Source organism: Ostrea edulis, chromosome 2 (assembly GCF_947568905.1).
Source record: "Ostrea edulis chromosome 2, xbOstEdul1.1, whole genome shotgun sequence".
Lineage (NCBI taxonomy): Eukaryota > Metazoa > Mollusca > Bivalvia > Ostreida > Ostreidae > Ostrea > Ostrea edulis.
This window is the reverse complement of record NC_079165.1, coordinates 99,456,653-99,479,962: the sequence shown is the minus strand read 5'-3', so window position 1 is coordinate 99,479,962 and position 23,310 is coordinate 99,456,653. Positions and strand designations below refer to the sequence as shown.

Below are 23,310 nucleotides of genomic sequence, written 5' to 3'. Positions count from 1 at the left end.
AATTTGGACATTTCATTCAATGTTGATGCAGTTTTAGTATCAAGATCTTGACAGTAGTGAATATAAATTCAACATTTTAAACTACTTGACACTTGTGTCTTTATGTGGAAATCTTAGGGCAGTGACCCCCTATAAAATGTGATGTACATTACGTGACTGCATTCTGTTATTTCTCAGAAAATTTATGTTTTACAATTCTGTTATTTCTCAGAAAATTTGTTTTACAATCCACATTAATTGAACTTTTAAAAAAAAACCCAACTAATTAGTCATATCTATAGTACTTGGAATTAAAAAGAAAATGAAATGTCTTTGGATTTCCTTATGGTGAAATATTCTACTTATGTTAATGACAGTACAGACACATTTAGGAACAAAGGATATCATGTGTGATCAAACACTGTATCAGCTGACAAAATAATACCTTCAGACTTCGTTTCTACGACAACAGTTGGTGTAAGTAGTCTGCATGAGAACTTTGACGGATTTAGATTGTCCTTGACATTCAGGGTGTATATAAACAACGGGAGACTGCGCGTCGGTGTTATTGGGACAGGATCATTGAAAGATGACAGGTAGGTAAAAACAGTTAGTGTTCATTGGGGGACATATCCGCGGCATTACCCGTGTTTGAATGAGAAATGCTGACGTCTGGCATTACAGAACTCGGATCGATATTTGCCATTGATTCCTGTTTGTTATACATGTTCATCGAAAAAAGAAAATCCGAGAAAGGAAAGCCCGTGAATTACTGGTCAGAGAATATACTAGAGTACTCGGTATCTTTTTTTATTATATTTTTTCTTCGATGTTAGTGTAGTGAGGTATTGTGCAGTTTATGCATATTATTTGAATACACAATTTTCACGATCGCCTTGCGGCAGTTCTCTCGCCACCGGCCGGAAAATGCATTTTTCAAAAATCAGAACGCAGCCACGTAATTTATGATGATGGGAAAAAGTTCTTTTTATATTTATTTTTGATATCTATTAATAATAGAATATTGACCAAGGAGATCGTCCTAGTTGCATAGATATTCTTGAAGATATATTGTTACTAGTTATCTGTGCAGTGTCGCGTACTTGAAGTTTTGGATTAAATTGAGGTTGGGAGATACTAGTTATCTGTATCGCGTACTTTTAAGTTTGGGATTAATTTGAGGTTCGGGAGATACTAGTTGTCTGACACTTGACTCGCTAAGTAAAAAATGGAGTTTTAAGGCTAACATGAAGGTATTGATATAAATTAAGTGATTAATTACGAGTCTACGACGCGGGTGATCTTCTACAAAAGTACACCGAATTTCGGACACAAACATCACCCTGGGGTTGTCTTGTATACATATTTACGGAAGCATATTAGGGCCGCAGTAGTATCTTTTTTTAGTTTGTTATAACAGATTAATAATTTGTTATAACAGATTATTAATTTGTTATAACAAATTACTAATCTGTTATAACAAATTACTAATCTGTTATAACAAATTATCAATTTGTTATTTCAAGTTACTAAATTGCTATTTAAAATCATTAATTTAACAATTAGAGGCCCACATGCTTTATTGGTAACCTGAGCATTAGTTAAAAGTGTCACTACTGCAAAAGACTATGGAATCGATACGAATTTTCCTGGTTGCATATCTGAGCTACATATAATGTAAATTCTATTCATATTATATTTAGCTTTTGCAGATTAGCTCAGACTCGGGCCATCTTTAAGGCCCATGAATCTCTTGTTTTGCTTTATTGCCACTTCAGTTATACTGTGAATAATTGTAACTTAAAAACCCTTCTAATACATGGTGCTAAATCTTATATTGAGCACATAACTTTCAGTTTGCAGGAAACCCATTTTGAAAATGTATGCCTGTTGGAAAGCGGTAAATGTAGTACGACCGAAAGCCGAAAGTCCCGAATAACGATTTTTGCATTATTTCTCTCTTGATAGTTGATAGAATGACATCAAACTTATTGTGATAACTGTTTGACATATTAAACAAGAATCGTATAACTTTTTCTGGGAATTCTATAAAGAAGATATTGAACCAGAGTTTTCGGATAACAAAAAGCGGTCAATCTAGTACGTTTTATAAATGTCGAAACCTGAACACGGTCGCCGATCTAGTGATCTACCGAAAGTCTGCGTTTTAGCATTATAGACAATATTGAATCAGACTGAGTTCTAGATATCTAAGGTAACTTAAATAAATCGCAATTGCATATATGGTGCATTTATATGCGCATTTTTATGGAGCGCCAAATTAACATAAACTCAAATAATTGAAGATATCTTCAATTATTTAAAGATATCATCAATTCAATTATTGCTCTCTTTAATTGAATTAATGCGCGCATTAAATCATTTATTGCTCTCATCAAATGAAATAATGCGTGCTTCAATTCAATTATTGCTCTCATCATTTGAATTAATGCGCGCATCAATTGAATTAATGACAGAAAAAATTGATTTAATGCGCGCATTAATTCAATTATTGCTCTCCAATTCAATTGATGAGAGCATCAATTGAATTAATGAGAGCAATAATAGATTTGATGCGCACATTAATTCAATTATTGCTCTCTTCAATTCAATTGATGAGAGCATCAATTCAGTAGAAATATTGCTCGCAATAATTAATTTAGAGCTCGGTATAAATAATTTGATGATCTCTTTAATTCAATTGAAGATATCTTTAATTATTTACGATGCTTTTGTATAAGGAATTAATGCGCGCATAAATTCTTTTAAAGAGAGCAACAATTCAATTAAAGAGATCATTAATTCAATTGTGGATATGTTGAATTGAAGATATCGTTAATTATATAGTTGCTCTCTCTAAAAGAATTATTGCTCTCTTCAAATGAATTAAAGATATCATTAATTCAATTGAAGAGAGCAGTAATTGAATTAATGCGCGCATTAAATCAATTTTTACTCTCATCAAATGCATGAATGCGCGCATCAATTCAATTATTGCTCTCATCAATCGATTTAATGCGCGCATTATATCAATTATTGCTCTCTTCAATTGAATTGTAGTGCGCATCAATTCAATTGTTGATATCATTAATTCATTTGAAGAGATCATTGATTCAATTAAAGCGCGCATCAATTCAGCTGAATAATTAATGCTATCATCAATTCAATTAATGCGCGCAATAATTCAGAATTGAAGATATCATTAATTATTTGAAGAGATCTTTAATTAAATTGTTGCGCGCATCAAATGAATTGATGCTATCTTCAAATAATTGAAGATATCTTCAATTATTTGAGTTTATGTTAATTTGGCGCTCCATACATTTTATTGTGTCACCCTACATATTTTGTAATTATACATGTGTAGTACACGCAATCTTTTGCCATGCCAAGAAATTCCTAGCAAAATCTCCGGTATAGAAAAACCGTAATAAAATCATGCAGTGACCGCAATTAAGAGATAAGCGACGGCTACTATTAATCAGCATGTAATATGGTCCTATTGAAGCCAACGAATTCAGATCGGACGGGATTTCTTGGCATGAATATTTAAATCCATTTTGATATATACACTATAAAAAGTGTGCTTCTTTTTAAACTTCGGTTATTGAAGCATATTCGTTATTGAACTAATTGAATAATTTTATAATTCAATTATTATTTTGATGTAGTGTAGGTTACTAATGCTTACGAAGTGTGATTTAAAGTAATCATAGGTAATTTATATGTAATTTATCGAAGAGAAATGACAAATTTTAACATTATCATTCCATCATCAAGACGATTAAAGACTGTAGTATTATAATTCCCTTTTCTTTCTTAATCAAAATTACAAAATATTGTAAAAGCACACTTTTGGGGTTACATTATTTACTTTAGAGAGTATAGTTTCTTTACTTTCGCAGTTTTGATTTTTATTCAAAATAACATGACTGGGTGAATGGGGAACATTCGCGTGGCCAGAGCTGGGCAACAGAATCAATGTTTAATGTCAAAATCATGACTAATTACCGACAGACATCCTCAACTATCGTTTTACGCGTACGCTGTTTAGGTACGAATTTACCAAACTAAGGGGACCTACACTTGTTCCGATTAAAACAATATCACGACTACAAAATACAGCAGTTTTTATTATTCTGTGTTGGAAACATAAAACGTAGTCTTAATCAATATTTTTTGCATGAATAGGATTACTTAGAACCCAGTATTTACAAAGGGGCTGTGGGAATCGGTCAGTGTTTTCGACTGTGTTTGGGTTCCGACATTTATAAAACGTACTAGATTTACCGCTTTTTGGCAGATGAAAACTCTGGTTTGGTACTTTTGTAGAAGAATTCTCAGAAAAAGTATATGTTTTTTATGTACCTAGGTTACAAACAGTAACCTCTGCAAATTATGTGTTATTAAATGCAGCATTAAGAGAGAAATCTCGAAAAAATCGTTATCCGGGACTTTCGGGTTTCGGCCGTACTACATTTATCGCTTCCCATGCATGTTCTTGATTGAAAAGTTTTTGTACCGGTGGTATTTCACATTTTTTCTTTAAAAATATTTATGAATAAATATACCTCCCCTTCCCAGAAAGGGGACATATTGTTTTAGTGTGAATTCTTCATATTCTTCCGTTTCTCATACTAAGTTTGCCCGGGCCATAGCTTTCTTGTCTTTTCCTTTGATATGTGGAGACTATGGAGAAAAATCCACGATTGTCTATTATGATCTCTTGTCGTTGATATTGATGATCTGTTAAATTCGTTATAACAGATTAATAATTTGTTATAACAGATTAATAATTAATAATAACAAACAACCAGAAACTATCAAAATACGCTAACCCTAAAACATTTCTTAATATACCCCAATATTTCTTATAGAAACGAGATAGAATGCAAGAGAATTATACGTGAAATGTCAATTTTATATAGAGGAGCGACGTGTCCTCAAATATAAAGGATCTACCACCTACTTGCCGAGAAATTACAATGATTCTCAGGATATATGTAGGGTTCAAACTCCTTTGACTTGAAGGGTCTATGAATCGATGTAAATGAAGTTTGTTTTATTTCCCTTTGAGAATTTTTCAATCTTAATCAAATGTAGACCTATGCTTCGCGCTTACGGCGGTAGCAGTGAGGGTTCTTTATCGTGTCAACACCTGCCGCGTCTCAGGACCTCCATTCTTCAATTTATATCCGAAAGACCCATGCGTCTCACTTCTAAATGCCGAGCGTTTGACGAAGAAACAATTACTACCGATGTTTGACGCGGTCATGACACGAGCGGGGCTCACACTCACGACCTCCCGGTTACAAAGCGAACGCTCTACCACTGAGCTATCAAGTGAACACGATATATTGCACTATTAAACAGGCCTTTTGTAGCTTCAAATATTTAGTTCCCGTAACTGGAGACCGTATGAAAAATCTACTATTTCTTTTTGTTTTCAGGGATGTATCGTTTTATGCGGTCTTATGTGGGGCCAGTGAGAGGCGTGATTTTAGACTGGAGCGGGACCACTGCCGACAAGTATGTTCTGGCGCCCGCTGTGGTCTTCTGTGAGGTGTTCCAGAAACACAAAGTCCCGATCACCATGCAAGAAGCCAGGTTACCAATGGGTCTCCGTAAGGATCTTCACATCAAGAAAATAACCGAAGATCCTGATGTTCGAAAGAGATGGGCGAAAGTTTATGGAAAGGAACCAGACCAGGGAGACGTAGACAATATGTTCAAAGACTTCGTGCCGATGCAGCTAAGTTGTCTCCGGAAATACACTGACCTTATTCCAGGGACAACAGAGGCGGTGAACATTTTGAAGAAAGAGTTTGGGTGTAAAATCGGTAGTACTACAGGTTTCCTTCGCTCCATGGTAGATGTTTTATTGGAGGATGCTAACAAGCAAGGTTACTACCCCGATGTAACAGTAGCCGGTGATGAAGTTGTTCATGGCTCCAGACCAAAGCCTTTTATGGTTTACAAGAACATGGACCTTTTGGATATACACCCAATCCAAGCCGTGGTTAAGGTAGATGATACGATATCTGGTGTTGGAGAGGCGCTGGAGGCAGGGTGCTGGGGAGTGGGTGTGGCTAAATACAGTAATTACATGGGCGTTGATAGTTTTGAAGAGGCAGAAGAACTCACCAAAGAGGAGGAAGCCATTCGGTGCCAAAAGTGTAAGGAAATGCTCCGGCAAACAGGCGCACATTACGTCATAGATAGTATCAAAGAGCTGCCTGAAGTGGTTGAAGATATCAACAAGAGGTTGGCGAGAGGGGAACGACCATAGACATGTTTAATATTTCTAAAACGTTCAAGTTATTCTACACGTTACTTTTGGTACATGAGACAGTGATGTTTGTCCAATATGATCACATCATTGCAGCCTGAAGTTTCCAGGCAACGAAATATACACTCGATATTGTCTTCTGTTTTGTCATACCCAATCTGTGCCCCCACAGTGTACACCAACTCCTCTCGTTTGAAGTAACCGTATGTTCCTGCTGAAACAAGATACATATGTATATGTTTATAACGCAGCATCCTACGTTCCCATTCTTCATTAAATCATACCATAGATATCAAAAGTGTCCCCTTTTATATTTACACTGGTCTCTGTAAACTAGTTGTGCATGAACTATTAAGACTTATGTTTGTATTGTTTGGCGTGAACAAATCATACCACTAGTTTTTCCCGAGTTGTCGATGATCGCCCCACGACGGGTAACGTCATAAGCTGTCATTTTCACAAGGTCTGGACAAATGGCTTCAGAAACCACGGCTGGCAAGACATTTATACCGGGACCAACTAGTGGGGGGAAAAAGCAAAAATCCTTAATTATAGTGTTCAATCGTACTGAAAACATACGTTTTCCAAAATTCAAAACTTACTAATTTCACATCCGAAGTCCAGCTTTTCGGAGCATTGTGCTATTTTCCACGTGAGGTCGTTTACCACATCTCCATACAGGCAAAGATTGGTAGCATTGGTGTGGTTAGCGGCCATGTCGTCTATTGTGTTTCTGGTCGGCGGATCGAAATTATTGTATTGTATAGGTGTACTGTTGGACCAAATCATGTCTTGGACGTTGCTCGGGTCATTGAATATTCCCAACCATATTGCTGTGTGTTGACTACAAAACACATTTAACAGAAATACTAGTATGTACTGTCTGGAAATAGAGAAATGTAGAAAATAACTTGTGCTTTTTTATGTTTACTCGAAAGGAGTTATTACACCAATTGAACTTACCTCACTTGAAAATTTTCTGTGAAAAATTCATTTGTCTTTTGACTTCGGATAGACATCAGGGTCATTCCATATTTCCTGCAGCAGAAATGGGCTTCATCCCGCGTCATCAAGTAGTTTTTGAAGATTAGGTAGTTTGTCTCGGCTTGAAATAAGAGTCATGTTAGAGTCAAATTAATATTCATGCTGCGCGTTAGTTAATTGTCAAATCTAATTAGAATTAGATCCATTGATCCGCACATTTAGATTGCCTCAAAGGCGTTCTAGTGTAGTGATCTTTGCAGAAATAACCTCTCTGGATTTTTTGTTTAGCTCAAGCCAAAAGCTCGTAAACTTTTAAAATTTTTGACTTCTCCAGAACCAAAGATCCAATTTCAACCAAACGTGCCACAAAGCATCCTTGGGTGAAGGGAATTTAAAGGTCACATCCTTTTTATAAGGATTGGATTGATTGACAGAATATTGTTTAACGTCCCTCTCGAGAGAATCTTTCACTCGTATGGAGACATCACCACTGCCGGTGAAGGGCTGCAAAATTTCGGCCTATGCTGGGCACTAAAGGCCTTTGAGCAGGGAGGGATCTTTATCTTGCCACACCTGCTGTGACATGGGGCCTCGGTTTTTGCGGTCTCATCTGAAGGACTGCCCCATTTAGTCGCCTCTTGCGACAAGCAAGGCGTACTGAGGATATATCCTAACCTGGATTCCCACGGGACAGGGCCGCAAATTAACCTTCAATTTGGAGGAGGCCGGAAATTAGGCGGGGGTCTGGGGGCCGCCCAGGCCCCCAGACGCTGAGCACATTTTGTGCACACTGAACACGTTTCGTGCAAAATCCTTGATTCTAGGGCCTTCTAAGATGTTACTTGACTAACTCATTCTAAAAGAAAGATTTGGAATGCTTTTTAAGGGAGGTATCATGTTCTTAGTTATTGGAAACAACATAAATTCTAATGAACTTTAAATTTTAATTTTTTTTTTGGCTCAAAAGTTGGAGGAGGCAGCTGCCTCCTCCGCCTCCATGTAATTTACGGCCCTGCGGGATTTTTTTTTATAAGGAAGATAATAAAGAAATAGTGAGAATCTGGCATCTTTTACAAATCTTCCCTAGAACTACTGGACCAGAAAAAACAAAAACTTATGTGAGAGTTGAGATTCAAAATTGTTCGAATAATGACCTACGAGGGTAGGATTGGTTCACAATAGTGGATCAAAGTTTTACATGGGGATACGTAGGAAATGTCTTCAAATTTTTTTTCTTTAGACCAGCAGCTCCATAATCATATTAATATGCAAGCACTCTCAAGTAGTGTAGATTTATGTTTGTTCTTCTGAAGACCAGCAGCGCTATGACTAGTCGTATTAATATGCAAGCTTCATCAGGAAGTGCAGATTGAAGTTTCCTCAAAGGTCCTGGGGTGTGATGGGGTTTCAAAAGAGGATCAAAATTTGACATTGGAATACTATACATGAATATAACCTTTGAACATTTTCTTATCAAAAAACAACTGGTAATCATTAGTCATATCAATTTGTAAACATTCCAAGGTAGTGCAGATTCATAATTGACTCGAGATGGGCTTCAAAATATACAGGAAAGGAAAAAAAATTCAAGAGTAATATATGGGGTCACACTAAATCGTGTCAATAGACAAACGTTCCCAAGTTGTTTGAATTAACTGGGTTAAGTTGGGGCTAAAATCGGGAAACAAATTTTACATTATACAAAACCTTATTTTAGAAATTTTCTCCAGAACAGCAAGGTCATGTTAGTCATGTCAGTATTGAAGCCTCCCTATGTTTTATGGATTAAGTAAAAATTTACCGACCATTCGGTTTACACAAGACGCGTTATTGCTAATCTCAATCTAATTAAAATTAGATCTTCCATCCGCTCCCCACGCTCGTCACGCGACGTATCGAAAACTGGGGAGCGGATGGAAGATCTAATTTTAATTAGATTGTGCTAATCTATGCAGGCCATTTCTGCAGGAATTCGTGGTGTGTAAATTACGCCCCCTCATTCCATCGCGTTTAGGGCGAAAATGCGAGGACAACGGAGCGAAATTGCGAGAACAATGGAGCGAAGTTGCGAGGACAACGGATCGAAGTTACGAGGGCATAGGAGAGAAAAGGTGAAGGAGCAAAAATACAAATGTAGTATCATCACCAACGCAATTTCACACTCTTGCCTTCGTAACTTCGCTCCTTCTCCTTCACAACTTCGCTCCTTCTCCTTCGCACTTTCATCTCCTCACATAGATACGGAGATGGAGGGCTTAAGTATCAAATGCTTTCATCGTGGCTAAAATGTACACTAACACTTAAATAAGATTATTGCTATCCACACACAGTTTGGGAATAAATTACAAGTTTGTTTGTAGGACATATTCTTCATGTGTTTGCATAATAATGTACTGACCCCGCATTGGTCATAACAGGATAATTATTTAAATTTAAAAAAAGAATATTGTAGAATTTTGAAAAACTATTTGTAAATGTTTTGATATTGCTAAAAACCAATATTTACCACATATTGTGGATTGTATGTTTTATTATACTAATACTAATGCATATTTTCTTGAAATGTGTCATTGTCGCAAGCCACGGCTGAAACGTACGCTCCTATTCCGTTTCGTTTCAGCCGTGGCGTGCGACGATGAAAATGTGTGCAAGCGTGTGAGACATTTTATTCTCGTCGGGATATTCGAAAATAAAATCTAAAAGTATTAGGTTTTTAACACTTGTCAAAATTTCAAATCGGAGACTCGTAAAACAAGTCTAATAGAAAAAAGGGACTATATAATCATAATTGCAATCCGATATCAGAACTCGATCAGGCGTTCAAAGGCAAAACTTTTTTAAATTAGTTAATGAAAAAGGAAAAATTGAGACAGACCGGAACTTCTTTCGGGAGATCGATATTTGCTCCATTTCCAGCCACTTGTTTCTGTCCTCATTTCCCCCACCAAAAAAATTGGATTATTAACCTACAAAGTAGTTCATCTTTCTGCCAATGCATCCAACAATGGCACCCATTTCCTTCCTGATGGGTAACTAAGGAGATATTGCACTTAAGGATGCAGTCGTCTCATATTGATTGTATGTTTTGAAACAATACATTCTGTGTGCAACAAGTTGATGTGTTCTATCAAATGTATGTACATTCTTTTCTATGACAAGCCCTTTTACTATTTATTTGAAAAATAAGATATCTCTTAAGATTAAGGAGATATATCTTATTCTCAGAGAGACATCTCTTTAAGTGAAGGAGATATATTTCAAAGTAAAAGAGATGTCGCTCAGAGTAAAAGAGATATCTTTTTAAATGAAATAGATCTATCTCTCAAATTGAAAGAGGTATCTCTCTAATTGAAAGAGATATCTCTTAAAGTGTAAGAGATACATCTCTAAGTGAAAGAGGTATCTTTCAAAGTGAAAGAGATATCTCTCAAGTGAAAGAGATATCTCTCTAAGTGTAAGCGATATCTCTAAAAGTAAAAGAGCTATCTAAGTGAAAGAAATATCTCTCTAGGTAAAATATATCTCTTTCTTAAAGGGATATCTCTCAAAGTAAAAGAGATATCTCTCAGAGTAAAAGAGATATCTTTTTTAAAAGTGAAAGAGATATATCTTAAAGTTAAAAAGATATCTAAGTGAAAGAGATCTGGGTGAAAGTGATATTTTTTTTAGAGAGATATCTCTTAAAATTAAGAAATATCTCTCATTTAAAGATATATCTCTGTAATTTAAAGAAATATCTTTCTTTTTTTTTTCGAATAAATAGTAATAGGACTTGCCATACTTTTCAGACACAGAAATTTATGTGAATATAAATTAATTGAAAATTATCCGCTTATAGCAAAGAATCTTGAAATCCCATCAAAGGAGATATAAATTACATACACTTGCGATGAAGTCCAAAATTTGTATTTTGCAGCATAAGCATTATGTATGGCAACATGTCTGTCTATTTGCCGGTTGACCGAATTTCCTCTGATAACTTTAGATTTTTGCACATCAGTCGCTATTTCCGTTAGTTTCTACTATTTCTCATATTTTTGGAATTTTTTATATAATACCGTTAACTGTAATAATAATGACATAAAATAAAGTATGGGTATCAGAAAATATAAGGAAGTGATTTTCGCGAGTTTAGGAAATGGTCTCCAGAGGGGTACCATGTTCAAGATACACAAATTTGCTCTACCCTGTTACTTCTCGGGTACCTGTAAAGTGCGAAACGAAACGAAACGAAATCTACCGAAACGAAACGAAAGCTACCGAAACGAAACGAAACAGATTGTACAATCGAACTCTTTTAATTATAATAATTAAAAATGGTATCTTAGGCCCCTGTTGAAGTTTACACATATAAATAAAATTCGCTTCCCCTTTGATGTTGGCTTTCGACTTGACTGATACAAAGTTTTAAAAATTGGAAGGGGGGGGGGAGTAAGAGCACAAAGTACATAGATACCATGTGCAATTAGCTTCGGATCCATAAATTTCAGAACGGAAGGTTACAGTCTCACAGGTCAGAAGTCTGGGGAAACACACTAAACGAGGAATGGGGTCGTCGGCGTTGGATCCGCTTTTGGGCATGAATACATGTTTCAGTATTTTTTGCTCTAAAGACAAATATATGTATACATGTGGATATTGTGTATTTGTATGTAGTATATCAAACGGTGGATTCTGAATATGTCCTCCCGTTCTCTTTGTGATTTCTGCTTAAAATTCCCTTGTTCATAAGCCTTTTCAGTTTACAAAATGCCGACCTCCTCCTAATATTATTGCATTAAAAAAATTCCGTTTTCCGTCCCGTTTTCAATTCCCCGTCTTAGCAACACCCAAAATGTATAGAGTTTTTCCATTATTGAAAGTACTCGCACCTCAGCAGTTAGAGATAAAATAAGAGGTTAAGAGCTCTTCCTGCTTTCAATTTTCTCAGACACCAGCTTCTTCAAACAATGTATCTATGCCCAAAGGCGGATCCAACGTCGGCGACCCCACCCCTCGTATAGTGTGTTTCCCCAGATCTCTGAGACTGTAACCCTCGGTTCTGAAATTTATGGATCCGAAACTAATTGTGCATGTCATTTAATCAACTACGGATATGTACTTTGTGCTTACTCCCCCCTTTCCAGCTTTTAAAACTTTGTAACAGTCAAGCCGAAAGCCTACATCAAAGGGGAGGCGAATTTTATTTATATGTGGTAACTTTCACAGGGGCCTAAGATACCATTTTTAATTATTATAATTAAAAGAGTTCGGTTATACAATCTGTTTCGTTTCGTTTCGGTAGGTTTCGTTTCGTTTCGGTGGATTTCGTTTTGTTTCGGTAGGTTTCGTTTCGGTAGATTTCGTTTCGTTTCGGTAGATTTCGTTTCGTTTCGTTTCGATTTCGTTTCGCACTTTACAGGTACCCGTTACTTCTCAGTTAAAATGTCTTCCCATAGTTTTGAAAATCTATCTTACTTTGATTTTGTTCTACTGGAGACAAGTGGCATTACTGACGTACTTTCATTTCTTTCAAATGAGAAAAATAGTGATATTTTACATCGCTGTTGATTCCCCGAATATATAGTCCCCTATAATTCAAGTTCCCCAGTCCTCATTTTAGCATTCAGAATGATGTGGCTCCATGACCCACACGCCTCATAAATGAAGAAAATACACTTTTAATTAAGAAGTGAATTTCATTTTTGAAATTACATGAGAGCACGAACTGCGACGCATTACGCCTGCATTGTCATGAAACGCTTTTCAAAATTGAAATTTATAATTCCGTCGGATAATTCCAAGCCTTTAAAATAGTTGTACTGTATTTATCAAGATTCATATGTACATAACTCACATTCATGAGGTAATGGCTATCTTTTCAATTGGTAAAGATATTGAAGACAAAATCATTGGAAATGTAAATATTTGGTGCATATCCTTTAATGTCTCTGAATGATATATTTTGACTACGGATATTTCCGTTTACCAGATCAAGATATAGGGCTCATGGCAGGTGTGACCGGTCGACAGAGGATGCTTACTCCTCCTAGGCATTTGATCCCACCTCTGGTGTGTCCAGGGGTCCGTGTTTGCCCAACTATCTATTTTGTATTGCTTATAGGAGTCATAAGAGCCATATCTCCGAAGGGGAACCCCCTTAAAGTACAGCATTCCTATGGCGAAGAAGATTAACGTATTACTCTTCTGTATATCGTAAATGTCGAGAAACATACACTATCTTCCTTACCTAGACTTGCACCGAAAACCAGAATCATTTCCACACAGATATAGTTTAGTCTAAACATTCTGGACTGCATTTATTTTTACATGGCATGGTCATTATACATTGCTTTATATACTTGCACGACACGTAAATTAATTTTCATGGTTGTTACTCTGCCCCATGCTATGCGAATTGCAACTAAAGAGTTATTGAAAAAACAACTGTGTAAATTTTATACAATACCACCTCTTTTGATAATTCCAGAAACCAATCAATATTATTTAATCAGAATCATCACGTGAAATAAACATCATCAGAAAACGATCGCGGACCCTTACAGGGGTCCTCCCAATTAACACGAAAACTTTATTTGCACCTTTGGTGTCCCGGTGACTCGTGTGTTATGCTTCGATCAAGCTGTTGAACTTTAATGAATATGATTTTGTGCTGTCATTTGCCTCGCATAAAACCTCCCGATTCTTCAAATGAACTCACAGGTGAAAACTATGAGTCCTTGAGATGAAACATCGAAAATGAATTGCATGGTATCATATCCATGTGCTGTAGATTGAGGACAAAGGATATCATAAAAATTATCATATAGAATTTTGTAAAACTATTTGTAAATGTTTTAATATTATTACAGACCCCTTTGTTACGCAAGATTTTCCAATGAAGCCACCTTTATTTTTGCATTATTTTACAATTCAATGCACGAAAAACATTTCCCAAAAATTGAATTCCTTCAACGTCTTTTTATTGGTGCATTTCGTGTATTGTTGTTTGATCAAATAATAGAAAATCCCACATAAACACAGCAAAACCCTACTGCATATCTTAGGAATCCTGTCACCTCAATCCTGGGCAAAATATGATGTCCTGGCAATATAATTATTCATTTTCATGTCGTCTGGGTTATACTCGAATTTTTATGTTTTCGAGCTTATATATGGGGGGGGGGGGGGGGGGGGGGGGGGGGGGCGCAGAGTAAATGGGAGAAGAGAAGCGGAAAGGGAGATAGAAAAAGGGGTGGTTAACAGCTCTGTCCTGCCCCCCCCCCCCACCCCCCCCCCCCTTATGTGACTAGATGAACTAGAATCATTCCTAGTGCCATACATTTATTTGGAAACTGTCCAGTATTTCTTTTTCTTCGTACCTAGGATTCATGTCCAAAAATGATTAGAAAAACACTTTATGTACTGTGCTTGATGTCGGCATACAACAGACTTGGATTGGGGACAGAACAGTGCGTGATAGTCCCAGTTCTACACATGGACGCGGCAAACAAAATTTGGAATTTCCTGAAGGTCAACGACAAACTGATAAAGGTAAGTATATCGAGCAGATTGTGTCCTATAAGGTTTATGAGCGTTCGATATACATATACATGTATACCCAGAAAGACTTTATGATGTAGGTCAATGTGATGCACATGTTGTATAATGTGCAGCATCTTGCATGAAAAGAAATCTGTCTTCAGGGGAAAATTTTCAGGAAGATAAATGAAAACATTTGAAATGAGATTTGTTTAGACAGTGCTCGTATATTATGATAAGGTTGAAATTGTTGTACAGATTTTCTGTTCAATAAAACTTCTAAAAATAATAATAAATAAGTGAATAAAATTGTGCTCGAAATTTTATGTTAAATTGCAAGTCCTACAGAAGATTGAATTTTAGACAAACCATGGAATTTTATCTTGGTTTGCTATTATCTTAACACAGTTAACGTTGAACCTTGACATACCAGTGACGGCAAACAAGAATGGAAATTTGATCTGATATAAAATATTCAGTACGCGAACCTTTTCTACGGTGGCTGGTATAGGACCATACATACATACACTAGAAATATTTCGACCGTGTTACCGGTGTTGTATAGTAGCCTTTCCCCCTAGCCATCTTTCCCCCCGGAAAAATGGCTATATAGTAGCCCCCCCCCCCCCCGGAAAAATGGCTATATAGTAGGATTTCCCCCTTTTATAGCCAGATGATCCCCACGGAAAACCTACTATATAGTAGATTTTCCCCCTTCTTTTCATTCCGGTTACGTTTACGGCGGACCATTCCCATATTCTTTCCATTCTGAAATTAATCCTTTTCTGGCTATTCATTTCTTTTATATCCTAAATGGATAGTTAATTTCCGAATTCCCTTGATTTGAGATTTTTGGAAATATATATTAATTCAACAAACATCGTTTCGTTCAGTCGAATGTAATGTAAAACAATCATATACGTATTTAGAATGTAAAATCTTCTAAAATGGTTCGTGCTTTTAAAACAGCACCTATTTAGGCAACTCAGAATTTGTTAATGAAACAGATAAGTATTTATCGTTCGAAGAATCAAAATTGACTCTCTCCAATTGATTAGCACAAAAACTTTTCATACAGATAGTGGAGTAAACTTAAATTGTACAATTCTGTTGGTTGCCTACCCCGATTCCAAATTGCCGCTACTAAGGAATCAACTCGCTCTCTCGCTTGACATAATTCTTTACACCTCATTAGAGGGGAGTAGGATTTTTCAATTGAATTAGATGTTTTTGAGAGGAAACTTTTCCCCCAGCTGTTCTCGGGTCATTGGTGGATTAATAGATGTGAATATGTTATCGATACAATCGTAATTATTCCAGGCGGTGCAACTCAGTCCCAACTGTACTGTCAGTACTTTGATTTATACATATTCGTTTACATAATTTCTCCATAGATGAATTTATTTTGAATCTGACAGATGGACAACGTCATTATATTTCATTCCTATACGAAGAATAATCTCGAAAAGTTTTTATTTTTAGTATGCATTCCTAAAACGTTTTTAGCTCGCTCAACTGAGCTTTTCTGATCTCTTGTCCGTCGTCTGTAAGCTTTCCACATTTTCGACTTCTTCTCCAGAACCACTGGACCAATTTCAACCAAACTTGGCACAAAATTACCTGGGGTAATATATAAACAAAAACTCATTATCAATTTCATATTGTTAATATGCTATTTAACACATAAATTAATTAGAAAGTCTTGCAATTATGCAATATACAATGAATATGTAGCAAATTTAGTAACTGTTGTTGAACTATATCAGGCCTTCCATGTACTTTCAACAACTCCAATGTTAGACAATCAAGAGCCTTTTCATGCTTTTCTTATAAAGAAAAGTGTTGGAAATAAGAAAAAGCCTATTCCAAAATTCTTTAATGTATGCACCCAAAATATTTGTCTATAATTTGGGGGTTGCACCTGGTGAACTTACACTAAAGCCATCGTATCGTCATCTATAAAGTAAAATAATAAGCAGTGGATTTTAAAAAAGAGAATTGGTAATAAAAGCAGACAAGTACATGGTGACAAACCGCACACAAAGGATTCTTGATGATATGCCCTGTGTTGCTTCAAAGGTTGATTAATAAAGTTCTTGATTTTAATGTTATGGACTTAAGTGAATTTCACAAGCTTAGTAGTCCTTTGACCTGTGAACGTTGAGAGAATCTTATTTGCATGGGAACAAAATTACTTTTGTGGGAACGAATTTTATTTCGTGGGAACGAATTTTATGGGAACCAAATTTATTTCGTGGGAACAAATATGTTTAAAAAAAAAATTCCACCTGTCCTAAACCAGCCACAGTACTTTTCATCCAACCATGAGATTTGATTTGAACATATCATATTGCATATATAATATACAACAGGTTTGAACACAAGTTCTTACAACTTACGAGGTTCATGAGACGTTTCCTTCTCAAGATGAAATGAATTCCTAGTCATATATCTATAAGATTTAATAGGTCCAAAGTTACAGTGTCTATGGTTAGATAATGTCCTTAATTGTCTTTCTTGCTTGTGTATACATATATGACGGTGTCAAATGCTTTATTGACTTTCATAAAGCATTTGACACCGTCATTCATTCAGGAATTAAAATTAAACTCTTAAAATTGGGAGCTGGAAGAAATTTTTATCAGGTTATTAAAAGCATGTACTCTTCAAGCAAGTCCCGTGTCCGTTTAAGTAATAGTATCACCGATTTTCTCCCAATAAAAGTAGGTGTCAAACAGGGGGACAATTAATTAGAATAATCTAACTGTGTCTCGGGACAGGCCCTCACCAATTCTACTTTCCTCCTCAGCTAATGGTTTACAACAAAAACTAAACATTTTGCAGCGGTATTGTAATGATTGGTGTTTGAGTATTAATTTCTCAAAAACTAAGATCCTAATTTTTAACAAGGCAGGCAGACTATTGAAAACTAAATTCTATTTGGCTGGTATTGAACTAGAATATGTATCCAACTACAAATACCTTGGGGTTTCATTTTGTTCATCTGGTTCTTTCTCCCTTGCTCAGAAAGAACTATATCATAAAGCCCTGAAAGCATTATTCAAACTATAAAAAAGACTTCATTTCACTAAACCCTGATATTAAAACCATTTCTCATATATTTGACCATACCATCAAACCAATATTATTATATTCTTCGGAAATCTGGGGCTATTTCAATCCTTTTTCCAAAAAATCTACTAACTCCGGTGGTACCATAGACAAAATTTACTCAAACCAACTTTGTGATAAACTACATCTCAAATTTTGCAAATCAATACTTGGTGTACATAAATCTGCAACAAACTTTGCCGTACTGTCGGAATTGGGAAGATCCCCCCTTCACTTTGACATATTAAAAAGTATGTTAAGTTACTGGTACAGACTTGAAAATCTTGGTCAGTCATTTCCACTATTGTTTGATGCATATCGAGAATCAAAATTGCTTTTTGAACAAAACAATTCATCATGGTTTGGTTCTATAAACTGCTTCATAACCAATATTAATGGGATTAAAGACTTGCCCGTTAAAGGGGCATACCAGTTTAAAAAGGCTCTTAAAGATTGTTTATTCAAACATTACATCAAAGAATGGCATTCACACCTTACATTAAATTTAGATAAAAAACTTAAGTTGCTTTTCTACTTTTAAACAAAACTTTGGTTTTGAGAATTATTTGAGTTCAATTAAAAATTTTGAGCAAAGGAGAAGTCTAACATGTTTCCGTATATCAGCTCATAGACTAAACATTGAAAGGGGACGTTACCGAAAAAACTCTCGACACGAGAGATTTTGTCTAAGATGCAACAACAATTCAGTGGATGACGAAAAACATTTTTTATTCTCATGTAGTCATTTATCAGAAGAAAGGATTATTTTATTCCAAATGATAGACAAATCATGTACGAATTTTGTGAAGATGGACAGTGATCAAAAGCTTATATGGCTAATGACCAATGAAGATGAAAATATCCTCATCCAAATTAGTAAGATGATTTTAAACAGTGGGATATAATACTACAAATGTTACATTTCATTGCATTATGCACATTTTCTTTCTTCATCATATTTTTGCACCTGTAGGCTGTCTTGGCTACTGGGAGTACAAGACCAACAGTCTGGTACAACAATTTACTACCAGATTGTTAACAGGCACTGTCCCTTGGTACTCCCTGTAATCAGGTCAACATATCGTGTTTTTATTCTCTCATATAATGCTATTCTCTTTTATATAAGTATTCTAACCTTCCTGCTTTAGACATAAAACATTCAGAACAACTGGACCCTGCGTGTAAATATGTAATATACTAGCATGCTGTATTTAGTAAGATGATTTTGAACAGTGTAATGTGATACTGCAAATACATGTCTTTGCATTCTACACATTTCCTTTACTTTACAATTGTAAGCTGTCTTGGTTACTGGGAGTACAAGATCAACGGTCTGGTACAATAAATTTATTACCAGACTGTTAACAGGCACTGTCCCTTGGTGCTCCCTGTAATCAGGTCAACATTTTTTTTTTTAATTCTTTCATATAATGCTATTATTCTCTTTAATATAAGTATTCACACGGCACTATCACTATCTGTTATCCCAGAAACTGATGTGTGAAGCAGTTGAGTTATTTTATTTATCATGTTAATTTAAATCTTGTCTGTAATCAGTATTTCATATATAATTATATAGATATGTGCAGTGCAGAAGTGTGAACTCTGTCAGTATTACCGGTAGTACTTCTAAATGATTGTTTTTTATTTTCATTGTTATAATTAATTGCCTGTTAACATGTACATCCCCCCCAGGGCCCTTGATTGGTGAATAAACTATATCATACTACATGTATATGCCCCCAATGCTCGCTGGTCAAACTACTAATACATGTATACAAAGACTTGTTTCTTATTCGAAGATAGCTGCAGAACTGTAGCCCACTAAGAAAATACAGATCATCTGCCCCAACATTTTCAAAGAGAGATACATGTATCATTCGCACGAATTATTTGAAAATAAGTAAGCTTCAATTTTATAATCAAACTTGGACATTCTATTTAAGAGTGACGTAATAATTGGTCTCGGAAGTCACGATCCCCGCGTTGCGATGGAAACAGCAATGCTATGGCTAGAAGGATGGGCTGATGTAGTCGTTTTCTCCGGGCACTCTGGTAACTTGACGGATGGTAAGTAGATTTCAATTAGTTGGAGAAAAGCACGAGAGGTCCACGGACCATATCGCTCACATGAGACATTTTTCTAATCCAAGACTCACGGGTTTGGGAGTATGAGTATAAACCTTTAACCTGCTCTGCGTATGGATACTTCCAAATCGATTAAACTAGTAACTATATTTTTGTGGCTCTTGAAAGGAAAACCTTTATTAACTCCTACTGTGCGCCCCTTACCCCAAGTTCTAGGGGTCATGGTATGAACATACTACCCTACAAGAAGTTGCTTCAACACATTGCACCCTTGTGGAGTTTTCCTACATTTCTGAATCAAACTGCCCGGGGGTCATGGTTTGCACAAACTTGAATCCATAATTATGTAATATAAAGAAGATTTCATGTAAAAATTAATTTTTTCTGTTTTAGTACTTGTCAGATTTTCTAATCACTGTGCCATATTTTCACCATTTTCTGCTGCTCTCCTTTTGAAAAGAGTCGAGTATTTTTTAAAAAAAAAACCCACACACACACAAAAAAAATGTTGCTAGGAGATATGTTATATTATTTGGTGAATATTGGTCAAATGGTTTAGAAGAAGAAGTAAAAATGTGACAAGTTTACGATGACCACAACGACAAACGGCGGACAAAGATATTCATCAACTGATAATCTAATTTGACCAAATTTCGACCGTGTGGAAGCGTTTATAAAAAGCTTTTTTTAAATTAGTGAATGCGTGAGATACATACAAAGCCATAACAATAATGAATCTACAATTTACGATGTCCCAAACACGTGCAAGTACCTCCATAATGATATTCTCATCTTTTAGATACGAGAAATTGGTCGATACATGGTGTTCATATTTAAGCGTTGAACGTCTCTAAATTCTGTATTGCATACTTTTAAGAAAAGTGTGGTCTTCAACATGGTGACGTAATATTCCAAACTAGGAATCCGGTTCAGGCAAGAAAATAGTTTGCAGTTAAACCTTCCATCCAGCAAATCTTCATTTTCGTTTTTGAAAGTTGCAGTATGAAAATAACCAAATTTTGAAAAAATAAAAATGAAATTTATTTTTGATATCATACATATTCATATTTTACTTTCATTTTGGTCGTAACTCCCGTTCTTAGTCTTTAAAATAGACGTACGATATCTATCAAGGAGATTTGTATTCATTCACGCATTGTTTTCAACTGCAGTGCGTTCATGAGAAAATGCCTATCATTGCAATTTGTAGATATATCAAAGGCAAATCAATGTAAATATTAAGATATAAATGGCATTTTCTTGTCAGGACGATGGAACCAGTCAGAGGCTGAAGTTTTCCGTGATATTGCAGTCTCCATGGGTGTACCTTCATGCAAAATATACACTGAAATTAGAAGTCGAAACACGGGTGAAAATATTCGTTTTTCGTACGAGCTGCTGAAAACAAGATACCGAATCCCTCAACGAATAATACTCGTACAGAAACCTCATATGGGCAAACGAACTGTCGCGACATTTTGGAAACAGTGGCCACAACAATCGAACACACTGACACTTTCATTGGTTGTTAGGACGCTGAAGATAGCCCTCGAACGCTATCCTACCGATGACGTTGGGGATCTGAGTGATGTAATTTCCGTTATGATGGGATATTTACAGCGTCTTCCCCTTTACTGTGAACTTGGTTTTCAGACTTGTGTTCACATTCCTGTTGATGTATGGGAATCTTTTAAATTCTTGCAACAGACGAACATGTATAATTCATACTTTATTTAATGATGATATATTAAATGTTTGTTCCTACATCTGAAACAAGTTCTTCATTTAACACAGTGTACATATATATACATTCACCACGTTTTCATCTCAGCATTGTTAATAGTTGAATCTGAAGGTTACTTACTTTCAACTTTTGAAATAGTGTAATCACTGAATAAGAAACGTCTTTCGGCTGTTGAATGTACATATGTACATTGTATATGAGGTGCTATACCTGACACAGGCGTTAGGCAAGGATGTTCCTATCACCAATACTGTTCAGACTTGTTCTATTGTCTTAGTAAGAATGTTTTCAGATCATTATTATTATTATGTTTATTCAGATAAAGGCACGTTAGACAAAGAATAACAACTGACATGACATAATATCACATAAAATAACACATTCTATAAATAATATCACATTTTGCATTTACAGTCACAGATTGGACTTTAAAATTGTCCCAGCACTAGGCTCACTTAAAAAACAAAATTATCTTGCACGCGAATATGTGTACAGTTTCATCAGTAACGATAATACATGTACCTACATGTACCTCTTGAAATATTAAAAGCTATATTACATTTACATGTGAAGGATGACAGGAATCGGGTACAGGATAAAGGTGAGAATCTGTTAGCCGTTCATACCTTTCAATGTAATCGTCAAAACACACTGGCAAACAAATGGTCACACTTATTATCGAGGTATATTCTCATTCATTCTGACACCAACAAGAAAAAGAGTTGAAAACAAGGCCAATCTTTGTACATAACGTCCATAGACCTTAAAAAACGATCTTTGACTTAAAGTAGAAAAGGTAAAAAATCTAACTTCCTAGAAGACAGGTTGTGATAAACTCCTTCCAAAAATGATTGATTGAATATTGTTTAATGTTCCACTCGTAATTTTTCACCATATGGAGACATCACCATTGCCAGTGAAGGGCGCTTACGGTCTTTGAGCAAGGAGGGATCTTTATCATGCCAAACCTGCTGTGACACGGGGCCTTGGTTATTTGCAGTCTCATCTAAAGGACTGCTTCATTTAGTCGCCTCTTACGACAAGCAAGGGGTACTGAGGACCTATTCTAACCTGCACCCCTACGGGACCTTACAAAAATGAATGTTACAGACCTTTACAATGATACATCTTCGGACATTCTCGCAATTAAAAGTGGAATCCTGTGCACTTGCACCACCTCTCTGTATAATCTCCTCATTGTTTTGACTCAAAGTGTTCGATTCATCAACAAGATGTTATTTACATGTACTACACCTTACGGACCCTAAAGAAAATGTCTACATTTGAAGGCAAACTTTAACTGAGAATAATCCATTTCAAAGATACATGTACATGTATATTACTCACTGATGATCGCGGTAGTTCAGTGGCAAAGTGTTTGCTCTGTAACCGGGTGGTTGTGACCACTCATGCTATGGCCGCGTCAAACCTACGACGTAAACATTAGTGATTACTCTTTCGCCAAACACGGCATTTAGAAGTGTTAATCGCGTGTCTTTAGGATATGACCTTATAAACGGGGGTTCCGGGTCGCTACAGGCGCTGATATGTTAAAGAGCCCTCACTGCTACGGCCCTGAGCGCTAAGCTACTTC

The 23,310-nt window shown here is 36.0% G+C and overlaps 2 protein-coding genes across 3 annotated transcripts; both read left to right on the top strand.

Moving 5' to 3' along the window:
• Positions 1–368: 368 nt before the first annotated feature.
• Positions 369–6,566, top strand: LOC125678637 (phosphonoacetaldehyde hydrolase-like). 2 transcript variants are annotated; one of them, XM_048917229.2, is made up of 2 exons: positions 369–575; positions 5,430–6,566. In XM_048917229.2, the coding sequence occupies exons 1-2, from the start codon at positions 569–571 to the stop codon at positions 6,266–6,268; spliced, it is 846 nt and encodes a 281-aa protein (XP_048773186.1). In that variant the 5' UTR covers positions 369–568; the 3' UTR covers positions 6,269–6,566. The 2 variants fall into 2 exon arrangements, with proteins under 2 accessions (XP_048773186.1, XP_056011695.1); XM_056155720.1 differs by lacking the exon at positions 369–575 and adding an exon at positions 761–779.
• Positions 6,567–14,543: 7,977 nt separating this feature from the next.
• Positions 14,544–21,736, top strand: LOC125682251 (uncharacterized protein SCO4629-like). The gene is made up of 3 exons (XM_048922722.2): positions 14,544–14,785; positions 19,831–19,954; positions 21,240–21,736. The coding sequence occupies exons 1-3, from the start codon at positions 14,633–14,635 to the stop codon at positions 21,707–21,709; spliced, it is 747 nt and encodes a 248-aa protein (XP_048778679.2). The 5' UTR covers positions 14,544–14,632; the 3' UTR covers positions 21,710–21,736.
• The last annotated feature ends 1,574 nt before the right edge of the window (positions 21,737–23,310 follow it).